This window comes from Phodopus roborovskii, unplaced genomic scaffold (assembly GCF_943737965.1).
Source record: "Phodopus roborovskii unplaced genomic scaffold, PHOROB, whole genome shotgun sequence".
Taxonomy (NCBI): domain Eukaryota; kingdom Metazoa; phylum Chordata; class Mammalia; order Rodentia; family Cricetidae; genus Phodopus; species Phodopus roborovskii.
The window spans coordinates 3,617,619-3,641,801 of NW_026125281.1; the positions used below are offsets into that span (position 1 = coordinate 3,617,619).

The 24,183-nt window shown below is 39.4% G+C and overlaps 1 protein-coding gene across 1 annotated transcript in view; it reads right to left on the reverse strand.

Annotated features, from left to right (window-relative positions):
* The window catches only part of Il7 (interleukin 7), a 33,355-nt gene extending 11,773 nt beyond the window's left edge, over positions 1 to 21,582 (reverse strand). Inside the window, exons 1-2 of the mRNA XM_051196650.1 lie at positions 21,081 to 21,582; positions 14,696 to 14,829 (exon numbers count right to left, since the gene is read on the reverse strand). Coding sequence (XP_051052607.1) covers positions 14,696 to 14,829; positions 21,081 to 21,150 — 204 coding nt within the window. The 5' untranslated portion in view covers positions 21,151 to 21,582. The remainder of the gene's footprint in view (positions 1 to 14,695; positions 14,830 to 21,080) is intronic.
* Between the last annotated feature and the right edge of the window lie 2,601 nt (positions 21,583 to 24,183).

The window sequence follows — 24,183 nt, forward strand, 5'->3', positions numbered from 1 at the left end:
AGGTAATCTTTAACTGCATAGCACATTAGAGGTCAGCCTGGGCTACGAGAGAGAGCCTGCTTCAAAAATGTGTTAACAATAAGCAAGAATGACTTAACTAGCACATTGAGGAAGTAAACACACACACACACACACACACACACACACACACACACACACACACACCCAAGTAACAGGTTATTATTATTCAAGTGTCCAAAGTCCTGCGAAGATGGACTCTAGATATTATAAATAATGTTTTCTGAATACTGATTTTTGTAAGAAAACTTACAAGCAACCCAAGCCAGTAAATTCATATTTGAAGAAAAACAAGCAGTGACCCTTTGTTTAGAAAATACCAAATGGCTATAGTAAAATGTCACCAGAAGTCATTTTATTGCTATTTTTTTTTTTTTTTGCAGAATAATAGTGTTTGATTTTCCCCTCTGCCAATTATTTATTCTTAAGCTTTTTGGTTGTCAAGTATGTGTTCCATCTCACGGAGTGGGCCTTAAATATAACCAGAAAGTGGTTGGTTGATCACATACAATTTGGGCCAACAGGCAGGTCACTGTTGTAAGGAGCAGGGCTTAGAGCTGGGTTGGTGGGTACCTTTGGTATTGTGCAGGGTGCCTTCCAGTGCCAAGAACGCTACTCAGTAGAGGTGATGCTTCTCACTAGAGAGCGGCTCAACTTCTTAGTGTTTGATGAAATATGTTAAGGGTTGTCTTCAACAATAAGGCCTTAGCATTGGTTTGCGGAGAGCAACCAATAAATAGCCTTGGCAATAGCCTGTGGCATTTGGGAGTTTCCATGGTCCTCTCTTTGTCCAAAGGCTCAACAAGGTATTACCCATTCCCGATGCTGGAAATTTTAATGTAGTTGGAACTCTGTTTCTCCTATTATTTGGTGACTGCATTTAGATGTCTTTCATATGTGCATGCATTTCAGAAAGCTTCCATATGGGTTTTCAAATGGCCTTTAGTGATAGCTATCCCTCCCCATTATCCCTCTTTATCCAATTTTGCTACTCGCTCCCTATTTAATCCTATTCTAATTTCACCCTTTTTCTCCATATATTGCTGATGTTTTCTCATTTATTTACCTTAAAATAATTTATATAATATAAATTCATATTTTATAGCAACACCTGTCTTCATAAGAACCAAAATAAAACGCCAAAAAAACGAAAATAAGAAAGGTTAAATTTCAGCTAGTCTTTTGAAAGAGCTTAATCCAAGATGGCTCCTCAATTTCAGTGTGTGACTAATAAAACAGATTAGTGGAAGCATGAATTCCAGAATGAGAAAACAGAGCAAAGGCGCTGTAGTCCACAACTGCATAGCTTGTTTGGGAAGTAGTAAGCAATCCTTTCTAATTCCACTGTTAGAAAGGTAGCAGTCTGCACAGGGTGCGAATTAGGGTAAGCAAACTGCAAAGAAAAGTGTCCAGATAAGTTCGAGAACACAGGACTATTGGGGAGCTGCCACACCAGGCTACGGCCCTACCACGCAATGATAAGCAATTGTTTAGGAAATACTCAGCAAGACCCAGAAACACATTCCTGATAATTGTATTTACTCACTTTGCCTGAGAAGCAAATTCAGTGATGGATAGATGTGAATCATGGGAGGACTAGAGTAAGAGGAAGAGCAAACCCAGAAACAGGAAAAAGCTTGCTTGCAATAATCTTGCTTTGCTAGAAGTTTGCAACTGAACAGTTGATTCAACCTGGCAATATCTTATTAAATAGAGGGGAGTACTTAAGTGTGAAACAGCCATTGTAAAGTTAATTATGTGGCAACCAACTCCCAAATTGTTCTATGCTTTTCTGCCAAAAGAATATGGGGAAAAACAAGCAAACAAACATATGTGGGCTGAAACATGCTTAGCATATCAAATAATTTTGGGTGACTCTGAACAAGTTCTTATCAATGAACAACTCATGCAAAGGCAACAAATAACAGGCATTTGTAAAAGCTAAGACAATCCCTATGAAACCCTGAATCCCAAGTCTCTCCTTTAGCTGCCCTGTGCTTCTAAGTTAACAAAGGCAACTATCTGAGAACAGAAACAGCAATCTTCCTGTTTGAGCATTATTTCCTTTTATGAATATGAAATGCACACACACACACACACACACACACACACACACGATTTTCTGAGACAATGTTTCTCTATATAAGAGTCCTGGCTGTCCTGGGACATGCTTTGTAGACAAGGTTGGCCTTCAACTCATAGTGATCCACCTGCCTCGGCCACTCAAGTGCTATGATTAAAGGCATGTGCCACCCCAACCTGGAAAGTAATATTTTTTTCTGATATTCATGAAACAAAATATATTTAATACACTGACTAAATAGCCCCAAAATATATCGTACTAAAATTTATGTAGAAATTTAAGTGTGTGCTACTCTGTGGTATACAACAAATAAAATATTTAAATTAAAAAAACTTCTGTTAATCTTCCACTCTTTATGGCCAAGAGTAGGTCAAGCATAAAAAACCTGTAGTTACAATTCTGTTCATTTAGTTTATACTCCTAAGGCAACAGATTTTATAGTATGGGTTCGATTGCAGTTAAAACACTAGCAGAAATAGGGAAATAAACGCTTTAACAAGTAGTATTTATGGAAATTTAATGTAGAGAATTCCGGGGGGGAAAATTTAAAGACCACCCCTCTGAAAACAACCTTCACAATACTGTTTCTCAAATATAGTGTTTCAGAATATCATAATGAAAGTGCCCCACCAAATACTTAGAGAACAAACATTGAGATGATTAGTTTTTGCTTATGAAAACACCTGTGTACAATTTGTTTGATCAGATGGAGCATAAAAAGTCAGTTGGGCCGGGCATTGGTGGTGCACACCTTTAATCCCAGCACTAGGGAGGCAGAGGCAGGGGGATCTCTGTGAGTTTAAGGCCAGCCTGGTCTACAGAGCTAGTTCCAGGACAGGCCCTCCCTCCTCCCGCCCCAAAAAAGGAAAAGAAGAAAAAGTCAGTTGGTAAAACTGGCTAGAGATATTATGATTAAGTATAAAAGAAAGGAAGATCTCACCAAAAGGTAACTCATGCATACTGGTTATTACTCTCTCTCTCCTGTATAAAATTGTGTCTGCACTGAATCCCTTTGGCAGGGGGGTAAATGTGTATTCTCTACTTGGGAGGTGTCTTCCTAGCTCTACTACTGCTCCAACTTCAATATGCAATTTGCTGTTTTGTTACATTGGGCTATTTAAGTTGCAGTAAGACTGATGATAAGAAAGGGTGTTGCAAGAATTATATGAGTCAACAGTTGGCAGATTTCCTTAAATAACAATGTTCATGTCAATTAGAGGCACACTGCATAGTTATTGGAAACCTGGCAACATGGCCACCTGCACCTAATTCGATGTCACAGACCATAAATGTTGTATATATTGCTCTGAGTGTGTAGAATGGAATTGTAAGATTTGTCTGCTTGGGTATCCCTGTCAACGTCTTCAGAGTAGCCTGTAATTCTACATCAGTGTGGTAGAAAGAACATGCAAAGTTAATTGTGCTATTGAAATTAAATAGTTTTATAAGAGAATAGATCACAGATATTATGCAAATCAAAAGTCTAGTTATGAATGAAGAAAGTGAAACTCTGAAATAATGAAATAATTTGTTAAACTCTGATAGACAATGATAAAGCAGCGTCTCTGACTCAAACGTTTCCACCTCTAGTCCAGTGTTCCCTTTTAAGGCCGGGGTGATGGGAGGGAGCCTGGGTTTGAGCTTCTTGTGAAAAATGAAAAGGCTTTCTCAGAGCAGTGGTTTTCACACACACACTGGTCCTTGACATTGGGGGTTCCACTTGGTAAGGAAAGGCCCACGTTGTAGTGGATATTCTACAATGGAGGCCCAGCTTCTGCCTTACTGGAGTTCTGGGTAGTATTTTATTAAAAGAAATCATGACTGAATAAAACTTTGAAAGCAGAAGTTGATAAAGGTCAGTTTGTGAATGCTATAAAATGAATAATTTTGTATATCTAATAAAAATTCACTTGCTTGAGCCAAGCAACTCTGAGATATTTTGAGTACGGCAGGATTTCTATTTCCATGTGTTCTTAGGGATGGAAGCAGGACAGGAAATTTGTGAAGCATTGTTGCATGTATTTCTTTTCTAAACTGAGTTATATACTACCACTGGTAAAGTGTCACCGAGTTCTAGGTATTGTTCAATCAGTCTTTATATGTTAAGTCATATAACCTTTATACCACTTCGGTGACATACAGATGCTGATATTATCATTTTAGACATAAAGAGATTTGGCCTAGAAAGATTAGCTCATTTATCCATTATCATAAAATGAGCAAATCTTCCGCACGTTGATGCAGGATCCATTGTGCAGAGTCATGTGATACACTGGACATTGCTTGCTATAGTCAACATGGTGCACAGGAAACTTTCTTCTCTGTAAATTACGTTTCTCCATCGCAGTCCTTAATACCGATGATGGCTACTGAATCAGTAACTTGTGCAAATGACCAGCATAGGTAGAAAAGCAACTAAAGCACAGATACTATCATTATGTGTTATGGAATAACCAGTTATCTGGATGAGTTTCCACATTTTAAAGAAAGGTTTGAGAGCAGCAAACAGTGTTCAGAGGTGGGGTTAAAACTAATCAAGTTAATATAAGTTTGTTAAAATAGTTCTCTCTCTCTCTCTCTCTCTCTCTCTCTCTCTCTCTCTCTCTCTCTGTGTGTGTGTGTGTGTGTGTGTGTAGCCCTGACTGTTCTGGAACTCACTTTGTATTTGAAGCTGTCCACAAATTCACAGAGATCTGCCATCTGGGGTGCTGGGATTAAAGGTGTGCACCACCACCACCAGGCCGGTGAACTTTGCTTGCATTGTAAAAGGAAAAGGGATGGAAAAAAATGAATTTCTCCATTTAACTACAAAACCCCCTATGTTTAGTTTGAGAAAATAGCTCTTAAAGTTCAAGTAGCTATACCAAACTCATCAAAGGATGGACAGTGTGTCACCTATAGATCAACTGTAAGGCAAGCAAATCTTGACAATAAAGGAGATATACAAAAGAAGCTGGAGGCAGCCTCCCTCACTGAGGTAGGCTTTGCAATACTGTTGTGGCTACAGCATTCACTTTAATGCTCTGTACTAGACAAAGCCTCTTTTCCCCTCCCCATGCTGGGACCAAACATCCCCACCACTCTTTCTGAGACATTTCCATTAAAAAAATACCATCTATTTAATGATCTTCCTTTTTAGTTGTAGTTGTTCCAAATGTAAGAACTTCTTTGTGTTTTCAACTTTTGCGCATTTTCCTATAAAGTGTCAACACTGCCAGTCACTTATCCCTAAACTTCCAAAGGATACCTGCTGCTTTTTGTCAGCTTTAGTAAGGCTATGCGCTATGCTGACATAACTGTAACAAGTCCTTTCTGTAGACTGTCCCTGGGAGTTTCTTCTCAACTGCGCGTCTAATTCTACTACCCTGCAGTTAAAATTCTTCACTTTAGTTGGTCTTACAAAATCCAGTTCACTTCTTTAGAGTAGAATGTCTGAATGCTCCCACATTTTCTATACTTACTCAGATTTTCATCTGAGTTCCTAACCCAAGAGCCATTCACTTTCAAGTATAGATACTGAGCATCCAGGTCAAATTAGCTGGTACCTTCAACATTGTAAACTATAATCCTCCCATTGTTTTGTAATTATTTCTGCAAGAGTCTTATCACTGCTTCGAAACTGTTTACTTCACAGGCCTCAGGCTCAGGATGACAGACCATTCATTTGCATAGCTGCATACATTATTTAACGTACAACCCACAGGAAGTATTTCATAAAAATATAAACACTTCATTGCAGGTCCAGGGTTCCAGACTTGACTGGAGCAGTCCCTTCTGGTCTGGGACAACCTGTTTTAGTTTTGCCTCCTTATTATCTACTCATTCTTCAGTGTCCTATTTAAATTGAGCCCCACCCCCTTTAGTCACTGCAGTCCATTAAAAGTCAAACACATCAGTCATCTCTTTCCCTTGGCAGATTACAAGTAGTAAATGCTGTTTTAATATCAGTATTTAATCAAGTGAACCATTAAGGAACAAGACTTGCAAGAGGCCTGGAAACTTACTGAGACCCTGTTTTTTTTTTTTTTTTTCTTTTGCATTTTAATAGATGGTAATCACTCATGAGCCTTAAGGTTAGTACTGTACAGTATCTGCATCCTATGTAAAGGTGGAAACCAAATCAGCAACTTAAAATATGCCAAATGTGAATTTGTAGTCATTACTTCTTACATGCTTTGCTTTATAGCTGTTTATAACCTACACGAGTTTTGTTTATTGGTTTCAACTTTGGCTGTTTTCTATGGCTTTCATGGTGTATTTTTAGGGCATTTGGTGTGTAGTTCATTGCATGCTAACTTTAAGGGGAAATGTTTGAACTCTTTAGTTTGTTTCATCGTTTCAATGGATGTTCAGTTCCAACTGTTTTGATTCCTCTAGCCTTATTGTTTTGTTTTGTTTTTTGTTTGTTTGTCCAGACAGGGTTTCTCTGTGTAGCTTTGGAGCCTGTCCTGAAATTCACTCTGTAGACCAGGCTGGTCTCGAACTCATAGAGATCTGCCAGCCTCTGCCTCCTGAGTGCTGGAACTAAAGGTGTGTGCCACCACTGCCTGGCTGATTCCTCCAGTCTTGTAGTGACTCTAATTTATATAGTGTCCATTCACTGAGTTTGTTTTGATTCAATACTATGCTGGTTATTTAAAAAATGTTTGTTATGTTATCAACTTTAAATCCAGTTACAGGGAATGGAGGTGAGGCCCAGCAATTGAATGCTGTTGCTTCTGCAGGAGGACTAAGTTCACTTCCCAGCACCTAGATCAGATGGCACACAACCAACAGTAACTCTAGCTAAAGAGGCTCCAGCATCGCTTCTCACCTCAGACACCAGCATGTATAAGCACACATTCTCTCTCTGTCTCTGTCTCTCATGGTCCCTGTCACACACACACCACACACATGCACACGCACATAAACAGAAATAAAACTCTTTTAAACATTCACTTTCTGGAGTCACAAACTGAAGTGGCTGATTTACCTTGGAATTACACTGATTCTAGAAGTCAGGTGGAGACATGTTGGGATTGTGCACTGAGTCTTGTGACTCACAAGGGACATCATTTCCTCTTTCCTATTTCCACTCCAGTTATTATTAGTATTTCTTGGTTTAGTGAGTCTCAATCTTTGATCTTTCTCTAAACTCTCAGTGTGACCCACCATTATTTCAATGAAAATACTCATTTCATTCGATTCAAAGACTTTTAATATTGAGAAGTCATGATAGACATTATTTGAAGATATGTTGTTTAATCTGTTGTTTTCCATCTACCTTTCTGGTTTTTGTTAATTTTAAGAATAATCATGTTTTGATTTCAGAGTATAGTTTACAGGGCTTTCACTTTTAAAAAAATTAAAATGTATTTTATCTCCCCAAATATGTCCAGTCTTTATCAATGTTTCAATGTGTGTGCTTGTGGAAGCAATGCTTTGTGCTCTTGTGAGCTGAAGTACATTATAAATACAATTAGATTAGGGTGATTTTTAGTGCCTTTAAACTCAATGATATGTTTCTGATTTTGATTTTTCCCTTGGCTGAATCTGTCAATTAGCACTAAGAAATTACTCAAGTATTTTAATACTGAACTAATTAATTTCTTCATGCAATTTATTATGCTTTTATGTTTATTATTACTCTTTACAAAAGCTATAATGGTTTATAAAAAATCCTATTTCTTTCTGGGAAAAGTTAAGGGATATTCTCTTGGGTTATAATTCAAGCTGTCATGGAGATGACATCCACATGCTGGCCAGCCTATGTCCTTATCTGGAAGCTCAAGGAAAGATCCGCTCCAGATGAATTCCATTTGTTAGCTCATTTACCTCATTCTAACCATAGGTCAAGGTTGAGGCTTGGTGAAGAAAAACAGGCTGATCTCATGTGTTTAGTTCATTCATACCATTTTAGCTCAAAGTCAAGGTGGAAGCTTGGGAAATGGTCTACTTTCGTGATGTTGTACTTGCAAATCTGTCCACTTGCTTGAGTCTTTGGGCAGAGGTCTCTGTTCTTCAGTGATAACAGTCAGAGATCTCTGTCAGGTTCAGTGAAGGCCAGCACCCTTTCTAATGTAGCCTCCTTTAAGCCAGTGATGGTTCTTCAAGTCCTTTCTATCTTCAGAAATCATTGGCTTCCTCTTCTTTCACCAACTAGAAAAAGTTTTCTACTGTTAAGACCCCAAATGATTATATGTGGATGCCTATCAGAAGACTCAAATGTATAGTTCAAATGATAGTGAACTTGTCTTGCACCAATGAAGGCTTGGGTTCAGTTCTTAACACAAACAGCTGATTAAGTTAATAAAATCTCTACTTAAAGTTAAATAATCACGGGAATGATAACCCACCAAATTTATAACTTACGAGGTCAAATAAAATATAGCACGTTGGCAATTTAAAAATCCTTCATGCCAAATTATTCAACTGCCTTTAAACCTTTTTTAGCATATGTAATCATTACTGAATTGATGTCTATGATTGTTTAGAATTTTCCATCATCTGGTTTGTCCTAAGATAGGAAGCTCTTTAGAACAGAAATAATGTATTTAATAACTGTCGGGCACCAGTTTAGAAGCAACAGATGCAGGATGCATAGGACTGTCAAGAAAGAGTCCAATGCAACAGTATACAAATAAGTGAATGAATTGTAGAGCCTTCAAAGAATGTGCACAAAGGACCTAGATAATCTAATGAAATGGAGTTAAAGTTTGGGTGATTTAGACTGGGTGACCATAGATACAAATGCATAATATCAATCATGCTTAGTAATCTACAAAGGCATTCAAACTACACTTAACAAGAGAGGGACCTGGGATCTATATGTATAATATGAAAAAGAAAGAGAAAGGAAGAAAGGAAGGAAGGGAGGGAGGAAGGAAGGAAGGATTGTCTTTATTTTAAGGAAGGGGAAAACTAATTGCCTACCTACCGAGAGGAGTTTTGGAAAATTGCAATTTATTGGTCTTAATACTAGATTTGGATGCTGTGAGCTGCCATGTGGGTGCTGGGAATTGAACCTGGGTCCTGTGGAAGAATAGTCAATGCCCTTAACCACTGAGCTATCTCTCCAGGTCCTCATTCATGTTTCTATATTTACATGTAAGAAATGTTGTATAGTCTAGCCCAACTTGATAATAGTATAATTTCTATTACGGTCAACTTAATTTTTTATTAATTGCCAACATTTAAACTTAGTATATTCAGAACTGAATTTTTTTTCAAATGTGTAGTTTTTTAATGCATGGAGGCTAGAGCGGCAACTTGATAGAATCGGCACTCTTTGACCTTTATGTGAATCCCAGAAACTGAGCTCAGGTCTCCATGCTTTTCTTCCTTCCTTCCTTTCTTTCTTTCTTTCTTTCTTTCTTTCTTTCTTTTTAATTGTTGAATGATTTTACTTGTTGAGCTACATTGCCATTCCTGTTTAGATATATATTTTTAAGTAGTACTTTATGGTAATTTGATATTTTATTTGTCACTTACACTAGCAAATGAATCAAATGCAAGGTTGAAGCCCACAGTCTGAAAGGGTTGTCAAATGCAATGGAGTATTGTTCTTATGGCAGGAATTTAGGAAAAGACAACTCAAATGTCAGGAAAGAGGGGAGATGCACACCAGAGGTTGAAGAATGGTCTAGGGTCCTTTGGGGAAGCAGTCTCGGGGAGAACAGGAGGCGATCAGTTCTGATCATTTATAGGGGAAGTCAGTAGCATGAATAAGACTATGCAAATGGTAAGGAATTTAATGATAAATAAGATGAAGAAGGGGGTGTTAAGGGTGATCCAGGAGGTCAGGAATCAGTAATAGGTTAAATGCTAATGAATTAACAAAGGTAGAGTAAACAGAAGCAGAATAGGCTCAAAGATAAACAGTTAGTACACTAATATACACAGTATAGATGGCTAGATATTTCTATTAATATTTGAATTAAATGCTTTATAAAGTTCATAGAAAAAGTGTGGACCAAAAGCTATTTGGAAGCTACTAGTATAAAGATAAAGATTCAATCTCTTAATACCCCCAGAAAAGAAATAGAGGCAAAGACATAGGAAGCTATAAACTTATTAGAACATTATTTATAACATCAGAAAGCTTTTCATTGGCAATGATTGGACTGAGCTGTTCTCAGACATTGACCATCTCTAGCAATGATGCTGCTTTGAAGTACAGTCAGGAAACTGTTCTAGTGACTATTAAACAGTGCAGCCATACAAGTTAGGGTTAAACAAAAATGGTTTTAATGGATAAGACACTACTATAAGACCATTCAAACTTAATTAATCAGAAACTTCCTGCTATTTGATGAAAAGACCATATACAACAAAATTAGAGTTATTATTATGCTAAGTGGAGAGAGACAGAGCATTTCCTCTAAAATCAAGAGTGAGACAAGGATGCCTCCTACTCTCTCTCTTAATTAACATAGTGCTCGAATCCTTAATGGATGTTATGAGGGCCTATGGCACCATCAGTATCTGGGGTCCCATTGTGCTTTACAAGACAAATACCAGATCCCTCAGCATTTTATAATTCCAGAAACCTACAAGACCCATATACTACTTGCACTTGATTTGAAGGACACTGGGACCAACTCATCTATATCTTCCAGTACATATAATGGGTACTTCCCCAACACCTGTCTTGTGGGACCTGGAGGCAGTTCTACAGATTGTACATCGGCATAACCATGACTGCTGCTATCACATATCAACGGGCCACAAGTGCTTGGTTTTGTAGGGCCTGAGGACATACATATATGGAAGTCCACACCATATTTAACTGTGGACTACTACATTTATGAGTCACTTCAATCTAGACCATCAAGGCACTCTTAGAATCTTTGATATTGGTTACACTGAAAGAAATCACATGGACACTAAACTTTTTAAGTCACCTAGAACCAGACAAAGAATGAACTGATACCTTATTTAAATGAAAAAAATTAAATTGTTCCCTTATAAAAGATATCCAATAAAATAAGAGACATGTTTCATTACATGTACAGAAATCACTGCAGGGAATTAATATTCATGAGAACATATTGATTCTCCGGGAATCAATCACAATTGGAAGAAAATCCATAAAATGTTTGAAAAAATAAGGAAGTTAAAAAATATCTCAGTGAAACACAAGATGATGTGGACAGGTGACACAATGCAGTAAGAAAAACAAATCCTAAAAAACAAAAATCTTGAGTAGGACAGTCGACGTAGAAATCCTATCAAGTCATCAGAAATAATGGAGATGTAAACTTCAGCTTTAAAATTAAAGAAATAGAGAAACCAAACATAAGAACAAATACAGAATAAATAAAGAAAACAGAAAACATAAAAATGAAGGAAATAATGAGGACAATTAAAGTATATAGAACTATTAAACTATTTAAAATACCATTAAGAAGACAATCATTGGGCGTTGGTGGCCTTTAATCCAGCCTTTAATCCCAGCACTCGAGAGGCAGTGGCAGACACAGACTTAACTGTAGAGATCCACTGCAATGCTAGTTAGAGACTTTAGCCCCTAATTTTCACAATAGGAAAATAGTTCAAACAGAAAATGGGCAAGCATTAGGGTTGTACCATATGATAGAATAAAGGAATCTAACAGCTATTTAGAAAACATTTCAACCAACAGCATCAGAATATATATCTTCTTCCCTGGGACACAGAACATTCTCTAGAATGGATCATATGTTAGGTTACAAATCAAATACTAATAATTTTGTTAAAAAAGGAATCATATCAATTTGTCTTTGCAGAGCATGGTGAAATCAATAAAAAGTGTGAAACCAAGACAGGAACCACATTGTTATTAAGGAGCCATATTGCCACATATTATTATCAAGTCTCCGTTCCTTACAAGAATAAGTTTCTGTTCCTAAACCCAATGTATCCGGTAAACCATGCATGCTTTTCAACCTATGCTGAACTTGTAACCCCATGATGTATGCCCATCCCTTTACCTTGCTAAACTCTTGCATCTGTGATAAACGATTGCCCCTTCGAAGGCCTTATGAAAACATATCTTTCCAGACACCTTGGTGACCTTCCTTCTGCGCGATGTATTCTTGAACTCATTTTCATTACTTCTTTCCTAACAGTCAATTGTCTCCACAGCTGTTTTCTATCAACCCTTCCCCTTCTTCATAAAAGGGACCTCAAAAGCCAGTGAGGGGTTGCTCTCTGAAATCCCACGTCAGGATGAAGCAGCTGTTTGACCAGTCCCTTGTGCACCTCTGAACAAAGCTTGCCTAAGCAGATAGTCATGGAGATATTTTTTTCCTTGGGTCTAACACAGATCATATGTTAGGTTACAAATCAAATATCAATAAACTTTTATAAAAGGACTCATATCATGTGTCTTCACAGAGCACAATGAAATTAAACTAGAAATTGATGAAAGGAAGAGCAATATGTATCACACTCTATTAGATACATCTTTATTAGTTGTTTGTTTATAATAATAAATGAATACATCAAAAGAAAATAGAAAATTTTCAAATAGACAAGGTAACAATACAACTTAAAGGCTCCAAACTATAAAATAAAGTTAGCAGAAAACAAACTCCAGAGGAAAATATAACTGAAATCATACACCAAGAAAATCAAATAAATGAGTTACTACTTTGAAAACATAACCAAAATTGGCAAATGTTTAGAGAAAAGGGAAGAAAAAACTAAATCAGTAAAATCAGAAATATAAAGGAGATTGATACCATAGACCTATGCAGAATATACTGTGAACAACTACAGACAAGTAACTGTTACAGCTAAAGAAAATGTTCCAAAAGGGATGAATCCATCCATCCATCCATCCATCCATCCATCCATCCATCCATCCATCCAATATGTATCTATCAATCTATCTTCATCATCATCATCATCTATATCTATAGCTATATTTTTTTGTTTTGTTTTGTTTTGAGACAGAGTTTCTCTGTGTAGCCCTGGCTATCCTGGAGCTCACTCTGCCCAAATATGAAATAGAAAATGTGGAAATTGCTGTATGGTGGGCACCCTTTTGTTTTTTCTGTCAGTGAACAAACAACAAAGACCTTTATGTCCCAGTTTTCATTAAATAAACATTTTGCATTTTCCATACATCTCCAAGAGGCAAAACAAAATTGCAAGACATCAGTCCACTTCAGTGTATGTAGCACAGACAGTAGAGTAGACAAAAGGGACCTAAAACAATGTCTTCTGCCTTATGAACATTTGGGAGGATTTTTTTTTTTACCATATAAGACTTCAAGTCTGATTAAAAATGTAAGACTACCAATTAAATCAATCTTACATGTTACTTTAATATTTATGTGGAAACCCCAAAGAAATGTCAAATTCCTGGAACAAAGTAGTGATTTTTTTTTAAAAAATATATTGCAAGATATAAGGTTAACATATAGAAAACAAATGTCTGTATATACCAGCAATAAATGAATGCAATTTGAAATGAAAACTAGGATTATTCAGAGTCCTGCTAAAATATGGAATATTTCAGTATAAGTCTACTAATTATGGATGTGATTTGTAGATAGGAGAATACAAAGCTCTAATGAAAGAAGTCAAGGGAAGTCACAGTGGTGGGGAGGCATCGCAGGGTGACGTCTAAGAGACTGTCTTTAGGATTTGGATAAATAGGTCTCACCCAATAAGCTACATAGATGACAGTGAGATATTTTATTCGTTCTTATACACGATAAAAAATTTGACTCACATTTCTAAGAGAAATAGTCAAGTTTGAAAGATTGAAATCTGAGAATGATTACAACAACTTAACATTCCAGCAAAAACGAGAAAGACGGTAAATAGGTCAACAGTTGCCAAGGATCCTGGGAAGGGAGAGAAAGATGGATTGATTGAACATGGTATGAGAGAGGTGAAGCCAGTGAAGCCATGGTGTGTGATACTGTGCGGATATATATGTTGACTTAAACCAAAGACCTGAATAACACATAGGATGAAACAGAAAACTAGCATGTTAGCACTGGTCCATCTATTGCAACAAACTCACTATATAATAATAGGGGGAAATTCAAGGGTTGGGGGGAGTAAATGGATGTTTTCTACTTGTTGGTTAAATGTTCCATAACCAAAATCTTCATGATATAAAGTCTGTTACTTAGGAACATAATTTATTCACGGCAAGTAAACATTAGCTTAGAGAAAATTATATGCTGTACATAGTAAAAAATAAATACATGAATATAGATGCAACTGTACACTCTAAGATAAAATAGCTATACATTATTTTCCACCACAATTTGCAGAAGTTATATTCTGTTACTTTTTTGTCTCCTAATGTAAGGCATCTTTCACAATGAACAGGTTAAATAGGAGGCAAACACATTCAGGCAGTGATGAGTTCTGCTTATTTGGTAGAAAATGGAAACAGGACCTAAATGGATAATGTGAGACTGTGCGCAGCAAAGGTTAATCCCTAAGGGACAGAGCAATGCCAACCATGAAAGTTCCTAGGTCATGTATTTTATTGCCCACTTACCTCCTTCTTCATCAAGAATTACAGTGAACATCTGATTACAGAAGTGAGTACCAAAAGCATATTCACATTTTCCAGTAAGTGAGAATGTAAGGAAAACAAGCACGTACCAATTCATCGATGCTGATCATCAGCACACTCTCATATGCTTTACCTTCTTTATCTTTAATGTGGCAGTCAGATGATGTGACAGGCAACAGAGCAAGGATCAGGGGAGGAATTCCAAAGATATATCTGAAAGAAACTGAATCCAACAGTTAATGAGCCCAAGGTAGATGCCACAGCGTGTTACACGAGGTGGGAATGAATACCTATGTCTAATAATTTTAAAATTACATCTCAATTCCCACATAACATACAAAGAGCTATAAAAAAATGAAACTGTATGACAAGCAAGGGCAGCGATTTAGTTTAGGGTTAGGGTTTGTTGTTGGTGTATAGGTTGTATGCACATTTTATGCAGAAGTGCTGTAATGGAATAACAGACTTCGGAAAGCTGTCCAGCAAGGGAGGGGGTGACAGCTTTGTGAGTTGGATTTATAGCAAACATCCCTGAACGAAAACATATTTACAGTTCCTTAAAATCACACATTATTTAAAGTAAGTGAAAGATGTCATGTAAATGTTTATTTACACAGAAACTATAGTCCTCATGAAGGCAAATCCAGTCTTTATGTGGAGTGGGGAACCTCTTTGATGTTACACTACAGTGGTTCTTTATAGTGATGAACCTTAGTCTTCTTTTCTGGAGGACGTTATGTTGAGGGAGACCTCCTTGATGCTGCACAGTAGTGTTTTTCTGTAATGAGGAACCTTAGCCTTTTTCTGGATTAAGCTATGTGGAGGGGGGACTTTTTCGATGTTGCACTACAGCGATTCTATGCAATTAGGAACCTTAATCTTTTTCTGGAGGAAGTTATGTGGAGGGGGACCTCTTTGATGTTACACTACAGTGGTTCTCTGTTTGTAATGATGAACCTGAGAGAGTTTTACCTTCTTTCCCAGACTCTGCCAATGTTAGATTCTCAGTATTATTATTTTGTGTATTTATTTCCCCAAAGATGTAGATTCTGTTCAAGAATAGCACTCTTTTATGTTAAGAAAGCTCAAAGAAAAGGTCCATGGTTTCTCAGCTGATGGTTTTTGGTAAGTCTTGCCAATCAGATTCAATCAAAAGGAATACAATCTTAAATGAAATCACCTGGGGTAAATAATTAAGATGAAAATCAAGTGGCAACCTAGGAACCTTAAAACCAACCCCCTCTTTTTTAAAAAAAAAAAAAAAAACAATGAGTCCATACATGTCTTGCTTTCATTTTTTCATGAACTCGTATGCGTCAACAATAGTGTACTTACCACCATGAATTTTACAAACCCACAGTATAACATTCAGCGCTCAGCATTTTATTTGCATCCTCTCTATTTAGGGTCTAAACATTTTAATAAACACAAAGAACTGACCCTGGCAACAGTCTGGAGACTTCAGAGTATATCATAAAGATATCATCTATTATACTATTATCCAATGATACTAAGAAGGCAGAAGTATTCATCATAAATTATAACTTAAGTGACCCATGTTTTTACAAGTAAAGAAAGTGGGATTGGTAGAAGTTCTGGGATCTCCCAGAGCCTCAACCACAGACAAAGAGCTACAGGCAACTAAGGCAGGTATGGTGAGTGCTGTGAAGAACAATGCCCCTCCCCGCACACATTGGTTATTCATTACCAAATCATCAGTCATGAACGTTTATATATACAAGTGATATTATACAGAACAAGCACATTGTATTTATATATTTATGAATATCTTTGTTCCCCATCTTTCTCCCTCCCCCCATATGTATATAATGCACACTAAGTAACAACAGAAGGCCATGAATTTGAAAATCTGAAGTAGAGTGTAATGGCGGTAAATAGGAGAGGTTGGAAGGTGGAAAGGGAAGAAGGGAAATGACGTAATCATATTTTAATCTCAAAACCCCGTAATGTGAAGATTTATCACTGTGATTGGTTTGCTAAAGAAAATGACTAGCCAGTAGCTGAGGACCAAGTTACGTGGGAGAGCCAAACTGAATGATGGGAGGAGGAAGGGTGAGTTCAGAGGTTTCGTAAGCCAGAATGAGTCGGACATACAAAATGAGATAGAGGCAAATGCCATGAGCCTCCGGAGTCACATAGATTAATAGAAATCAATTAAAGTGTAAGAGCTAGTTAAAAACAAGCCTGAACTATCAGCCAGGCATTTGTAATTAATATTAAGTTTCAGTGTATTTATTTGGGAGCTGCTGTGTGGACTGAAACATCCACCAATACCATAATTCATAGCTTCCCATCTTCATATAAAGCTAATACTTGGTATGCTCAGAAAACAATCCAAGAATGGGCGCGGAATTTATTCAAAACTCATCACTAAATAATTCATTTCAGATCAAATACTAATATCCTAGCTGCTTTTAACTGGACTACTGAGCCAGGAACTACTAGGAAATCTATCTGTCAGTCTGTCATCTACCATCTTATGTATCTATCACTGATGATAATCTATTTATATATGTATGGATATAAGTATATGTTACATATTTTATTGAATACGTAAAGAAAGGTAGACCTTTAAGTTAGCCTACTTTTTGTAGCACAGTAACAACAGTGACTGAGTTTAGGTGCTAACCTGAGTCTTCTCTTTCAGTGGGATGTGGTTTTAAGATGCCCCCAGTCACTTTCTTACAATACCCTTCATCTAGTCCTCTCCTATTGCCATTCTTTCACACAGGAGACACAGTTATCAATTACTAACACATTTTAATCAGAGCTATATAAAATTTTAGAGCAACATGCTCTTTATTTCATCTTTGGCCTTATAGATCTCTAAAACTTAAACTTTGGGAAGAGTAGACAGAGAAAACAGCTGGAGGAATGTGACTTGAACTCAAAGCAGAATGTGATGATGCCATTAGCAAGAGATTAATTCTCGTCTATATATAAATGCTATGTCAAAGGCCCATTTTCTGCTTAATAAGTTAATTTGTTTTACTTCATAAGATTATCAGTTTTCTTCTACATGCCAGTTTTCAATAATAATGTGCTTCCCAGGTTCATATGAACTTAAGATTCTCTGGAAATATTTTGTCAATGCTTTAGAGTGTTGGTTTGATGGAATGTTCTTTGCATATGTGTGCTATATGAAAATTTCAGTTCTAAAACTATTCTTAAAATACAGTTTTTCATCTGTAGACCCTTACATGATTGAGCAAGGTAGCTACTGACAGGCTAGGGTAATACAAGAGAGGGAGAGTTTAGGACATAGAGCACTGGGGGGGGGGTTGTCTTCAGCTGACTACAGGCTATGAGGCAGACTAAATAGCTGAATTTCATTTACACTTCTTGTACATGATCTCCAAAATGAAAACTTTCATCGACTCCTCCTTAATGTACCTCTCTTCTCTTTCATCTCCCCAACTCTTTAACTTTTAAGATTCTATTTCATCAACCAAATAGAGGAGCCATTCATATTTAAGTTGCCTCAGGCATAATTCCATGAACACACCAGGGCCCAAGATGCCTATCTCATCAGTCCCTGGCTCTGCTCTCGATAGGATAGTGTGTGCTTTCTTCTGTAAGTGCAGTTGTTTCTTCCAAATGCACGTACATGAACAATTAAGATTTTCCATCATTATTGTTTGTGGGTGTTTCTAACACTGTTTCTCAGTGTGAAAGGCATTCAAATGTTTGCCATATTTTGCTTCTTTTTGTATCACACCACATTCCCCTGAACTTTCATTAGGTCACAGATAAGACAAACTGTAGGAACAATGCAAGGCATGTGTTGGCATGTAGGATTGTCTTTAAATCTCCCAAAGGGTTTGAAACTGGAGAATTTGTTTTCAGTAGGGAATTTGGCTAAACCGGAATGATAGCTGTCGAAAAATTCTTGTTGGTTTTTAACGTAAGCCAAATAATACATTCGATTTTCAGCTGCTTGAGTTATGAGGTCAAAGTGAACATAAATAAATTGGCTTCTTCAGCCCGTCATATCCAGTCATAAATCAGTTTCTTTAATTGTCTCTTTTATTTATTTATTTATTTTTGAGATTACAAAATAATTTCATTTCGCCCATTCATTTCATCCTACAAAACCTTCCTATATACCCTTCCCTTATTCTACTTCAAAATTATGGCCTCTTCCCTTATTAATTGTTGGTATGTGTGTTTCTGTGCACATAGACAAAACCTGCTCAAGTCTGTTTAATGTTACTTATATGTATGTTTTCCAGGCTGACCATTTGGATACCCAATTGGTGTGCTTTTCCCTGGGGAAGACTGTTTCTCCCACACTCAGCATTTCTTAGCTGACTGCAATTCTTTGTCTAGGGTTGAGGCCTTGGGGGCTTTTCCCATCCACTTTAAGAAGCATTCATTGAATGTCCTTCTGTATGTCTATTTCAACAGGGAGTTCAATTCTCCTGCCACCCGGCGGTGTTCATGCATATAGGTCATTCACATCTTACAGTGGAGAAACTGGAGCTCAAAGAACAGTTCTCCAAATGTTGCTTCCGAGAGAAGCCAGGACTCACATCTGACACACTCAGGTTTATTTGTCTAGGGATTCAGCTTCTAGCTACTCAACTACACTCTTTATAATCATAACTACCTATAAAGATAGTCAAATGAGGTTAAAAAAATCATTGTCTTCTGCTTGAACGTCACCAAGGTACTTCCAGGCAAAGCTCTGAAAATATAGCATATGCTTCCATTTTAAGGGAAAAAGAGTAAATATTTGGACATATTCTTGAGTTATTTGTCAGCAGTTAATATAAAAACAGTTCATACCCATGGGCCATGCAAATTAGTTTCATGGAAGAATTTTCTAGTTTTGTTTAAGAGGTACACACACTGATGAGAGATTTATTATTCTCCTTTAGAGCTCTTCAGGTTCCCTATTCATTCTCAATGCTGTATTTTCTCATGAGCTCACTTTATTAGCATGCATGCATGTGTGTATAATAAAATTGCCTAAATGAGGCAGCATAGTGAGTCTTCATTTACTCACTGCCCCCAAATAACGGGTTGGAAACAAAGAATAGCCCAGTGCACTATCTGAGGGAGCCTAAGCTTCTAGTGCAGTATTTTGGAACAAAATATGAAGGAAGCCACTCACTTTAAACCAAGAGTTTAAAGTCATACTCTGTTTACTAACACCTTATAATGTGCTACCATGGACAGGACATTAAGCCCCTGTATTTAAACCACACACCTCTGCTTTCTTTTGTGCCTTTATCTCCCCAGATCATTGGTTAGTCAAGGATTAAAGTCAGGAGTGAAGCAGAAGGAAGCGATTCAGCAGCAAGGGAATCTCTAAAGATACACTCTTTTCTGACTGCAGTTAAATTCCTGGATTGCACCCTTACAAAGCGTACCTCTTCTATTTGATTTCTGACAAGTACTCCGGTTGTGCTAGTTCTTTGGTCCTTTCCTACATAAGAGATGGAAAGTAATCTGAACTAAGAGTGGCCGGGAAAGCAACAACACAGAGCTTTGGGAAGGGAAGGACGACAGGCATTGGGCAGGCTCCATGCTCCTGCGCTCCTACAGTTTCTCTTGCTCTCAGAAATATTTGCTGGGAAACATTTCCTCTCCTCGCATTCCATCGCGTTCTCGTCTATGCTGTTACAGCATTTGTTTGTTTATTTATTTTAGCTCCAACTACAAGCGGATTCCACCCACTGTCAGTTCTGTTCTTGTCCACGTTAAGTCCTTACTTATTTCGAACAATTGCAAACCTATTAGATTTGATCAGGGGCGAAGACTTTGTACTCGTAGGTACTTATAGTATAAGGGGAAAAAAAAAATCTGGCTTTTTGCGATTCCAGTCCCGGGACTTCGGCTCCCAGAAAACAATGCAACATACAGCCTGGGTCGGAAACTCCCAGAATTACTGAGAGGAGAAGAGGGGGTTTTCCAATGACCTGTCCTTTAGGGTTTAAAAGCGCATCCCCGAGCGGCTCTTGCATTCTCTATGAAGTTGTGAGCTACGGGAACCCAGCGACTCCCTGAACCCAGGCAGCCTGTGAGTAACTTTGCGCAGCCAGGAAGCAGGGAAGGGCTGCTTGGGCAAGTTTCTGGCTAGGGACAGAGTGTGGCTGATAGCCACTGACTTCTGAGACCTGGATGCAGGCAGCCACCGCGGTGTGACTCCTGCACTAGGGCGGGCTCTGGGTTTGGGGATCCAAAGCCGGCATCGAGAAGGGTTCATCCCCTCCTGCCCTGCCCAGGGCTGTACGCCCAGGTGCCAATGGCTCTGGGCCACCCAGCTCAGCAAGGGTAGTGGCTGACCATGGGAGAGGCTGTGTTCCCAGCCGGTCCAAAGTGCAAGGCCGGGCTATTCCCGGACGTGCAGAGGCGCGGGGGGCGGGGGGCGGGTGGCGCGTCCCGGTGTGTCCCAGAGTCCCCGGCGCGCTAGGCGCACCTACGTGCGCACGGGAGAGCAGCGCTTACCATGGAACATGGTCTGCGGGAGGTGGGTGTAGTCATGATGACTGGAACTGAAGCAGGAGCGAGCTCTCATCACCCATAATCACGCCCAGGACCCCGGACATCCGCCGAGTGGCCGCACGCCGGTGCTGGGCAGGGCAGTCCGGGCAGCTGGCTCCTCTCGCCCACGTCGCGCCTAGTCCATCCATCCCAGGAGGGGCCGCATGCATCACCGGCTGGCCAGAGGCTGTGGCTTTGCCAGCATGACTTCCGTAGGCTCTGCCCGCAGAGCAGCCAGGGTAGTTTCAGTTTCTACTTTGCGCTGTCTTCAGGTTCAATGTTTGAGTTTATACCCTTAGCGTCTTCCCCATGCACCTGGGCCAGGATCAGTGGTCGCGGGCAAATTTCAAAAGCACCTCAGGAGAAACCAGCTGGCTTTCTGGATCAGAGAGATTCGCCTAAAAGGCTTTCCAAACGACTTCTAACCGCTTTGGCAACTCTGGTAGACTGAAGCTAAAACCACCGGTTAATGACATGTCCACAGAAACCGCAAATGTGCAGCAGTGCAAAAGCTCGCTATTGAGTCAGTTCCACTGAGAAGGCGTCGCAGCTTCTGCCGCTGATGCGGCGGACGTTGCCAAGTCATCTTAGAAAAAAAAAAAAAAAAAAAAAAAAAAAAAAAAAAGGAAGTGAAGAATGATTAAGAGGGTCACGCCCTCTGCCCCTCCAAGCTCTGTCGTTTCTTCCCTCCCTGTCTTCTGTGTGTGCAATGCACCTGCTCAGGTGGAACTTTAGAGGAAAAAAAAAAATTCTTGTGAGCTCATATAGTGTACTAGGTAAGTGATAGCTTCAGAGAACTAAAATTCGTTAGGGGGCGCAGAAAGTACTCACAGTAATTGCTAAGAAACTCGGGTGCTTTTTACCAGGTATGATGAATAAACTACCTTGATTGCTTCACTGAAAAAAAACCAAACTTTTTTTTTTTTTGGTAGTAGTCCAGAATTAGCAAAGCAATTCCTGATTTCGCGTTGTGTCTCATAATCAGGTGAAAGTGGATAGTTATAAACCGTAGCGAGAGAGCTGGTGCTAATAGCATCCAGCCAGAGTCTGCTCCGCGCAGGCGCTGTGGTGAGCATTTTACTTGTACTGTGGCACCCGAAGCCTCCTGTGAAGCACACCATTCTATCTGCAGTTTAAAGGCAGATGGTGGGGACACAGGCTTCCTTATTAACAGAGCTAAGTTCACATAGTTGGCCTAATTAGGACAAAGACCCTCCTGTACCTGGCTTCAACATCTCTGCTAGCTGCTAGCGTTCCCCACGGCTCTGCTAGCGTTCCCCACGGCTCTGCTAGCGTCTCCCCCATGGAAGGAAAACCTGTGAACCCTGCAGTGTGGTCATGGTGGGTCCTAGGAGAACAGCGACCGTGGTGGTGGCTCTGACCCTCTGGGGAAGCTCAGGAAGCGTTCTGGAGTCTGTGGTTCCTGAACTGACATTGGAACAGGACGTGGAGCTGGTACAGAGCTTCACACTCCCTTGTGGGTGTGACACTGAATAGAAGCAGAGAAGCAGGGGTGAGAAGGGACAGGCTCTGTGCTAGCTAGAGAGTGTGAAACGCAGCGGGTCAGACTGGGCCTTGGGCTGTGGAGTCTGCTGTTACGCTTCCTTCTTGCATTCAATCTATAAACCCGAGCTGTCTAAATGTTACCAGGTGACTGACTGTAGGCCTATTGAGGACATTTCCCTTGTCCCTCTGGCCTGCAACAAGCCGGTCATCCTTCTCATACTATCGGGAATTTGATTGCACTTATTATTATTTTATTATTATTATTATTTCCAAGACAGGGTTTCTCTGTGTAACCCTAGCTCTCCTGGAGCCAATTCTGTAGACCAGGCTGGCCTTGAACTCACAGAGATCTGCTTAGCTCTGCCTCCCAGGTTCTGGGATTAGAGACATGTGCCAGCATTGCCCAGCTTATCATTTTTTATTAACCTAATAGTTTTATTGATTACTTGGAAATTTCACATAATGCACCCTGATCATTTGTCTCTGTGTGCGTATGAATACGTATATATATATGTTCATTATTTTTCTTATTTTACATATTGATCCCAGTTCCCTCTTCCTCCCTCCCATTCCCTCTGACCCCCTCCCATCCCATTTCCCACCCTCCACTCCACAGGGAGGGTGATGCCTTCCAGGAGGGATCAACAAAATCTGTCAAGTCATTTGGAGTAGGTACTAGGCTCTCCCTCCTGCCTCTAGGCTAAGGGAGTATCCCTCCATGGAGAATGTGCTCCTAAAGTCCTTTTGTGCACCAGGGATACATCCTGGTTCCAATGTCTGAAGTCCCTTAGACTGCCCAGGCCTTCTAACTGAGACCCATGTTCAGGGAGTCTGAGTCAGTCCCATGCTGGATTCCCAGCTATCAGTCTGGGGGTCCAGGAGCTCCTCCTTGTTCAGGTCAGCTGTCTCTGCGGGTTTCTGTAGCCTGGTCTTGACCCCTTGACTCCTTCTCTGCATCTGGATTTCCAGTTTGGCTCAGGTTTAGCTATGGGTCTCTGCTTCTGTTTCCATCAGCTACTAGATGAGGGCTCTATGATGGTGGATAAGTTATCAATCTCATTATCAGGGAAGGGCATTTAAGGTAGCCTTTCCACTATTGCTGAGATTGTTAGTTGGGGTCAGTCTTGTAGGTCTCTGGACATTTCTCTAGAGTCAGATTTCTCTTCAAACCTATAATGGCTCCCTCTATTATGGTATCTCTCTCTCTCTCTCTCTCTCTCTCTCTCTCTCTCTCTCTCTTGTTTGTTTCCGCTCTCGTCTGTTCGTCCCCAAACTCAATCCTCCTGGTCCCACATGTTCTCTCCTCCCCTTCTCTTTACTTACTTGTCGCTGCTCCCTGTTTCTGAGCCCCTGATGAGCTGGGCCCTGTTGTTCTCTTGGGACCTGATCCATCTTCACTGCAGTCACTGGTCTTTCCTCCCTGTGTCCCAGACAGCTCCCCTCCACTGAGAAGGTTTGCCTAGGATGTGATTACAATCCAATATTGCTGTGCAACAGGTAGGAAGAAAACTATGATGGCGAGAACGTGCTTCAAGGAAGGAATATGAGAGATTGTCCAGGA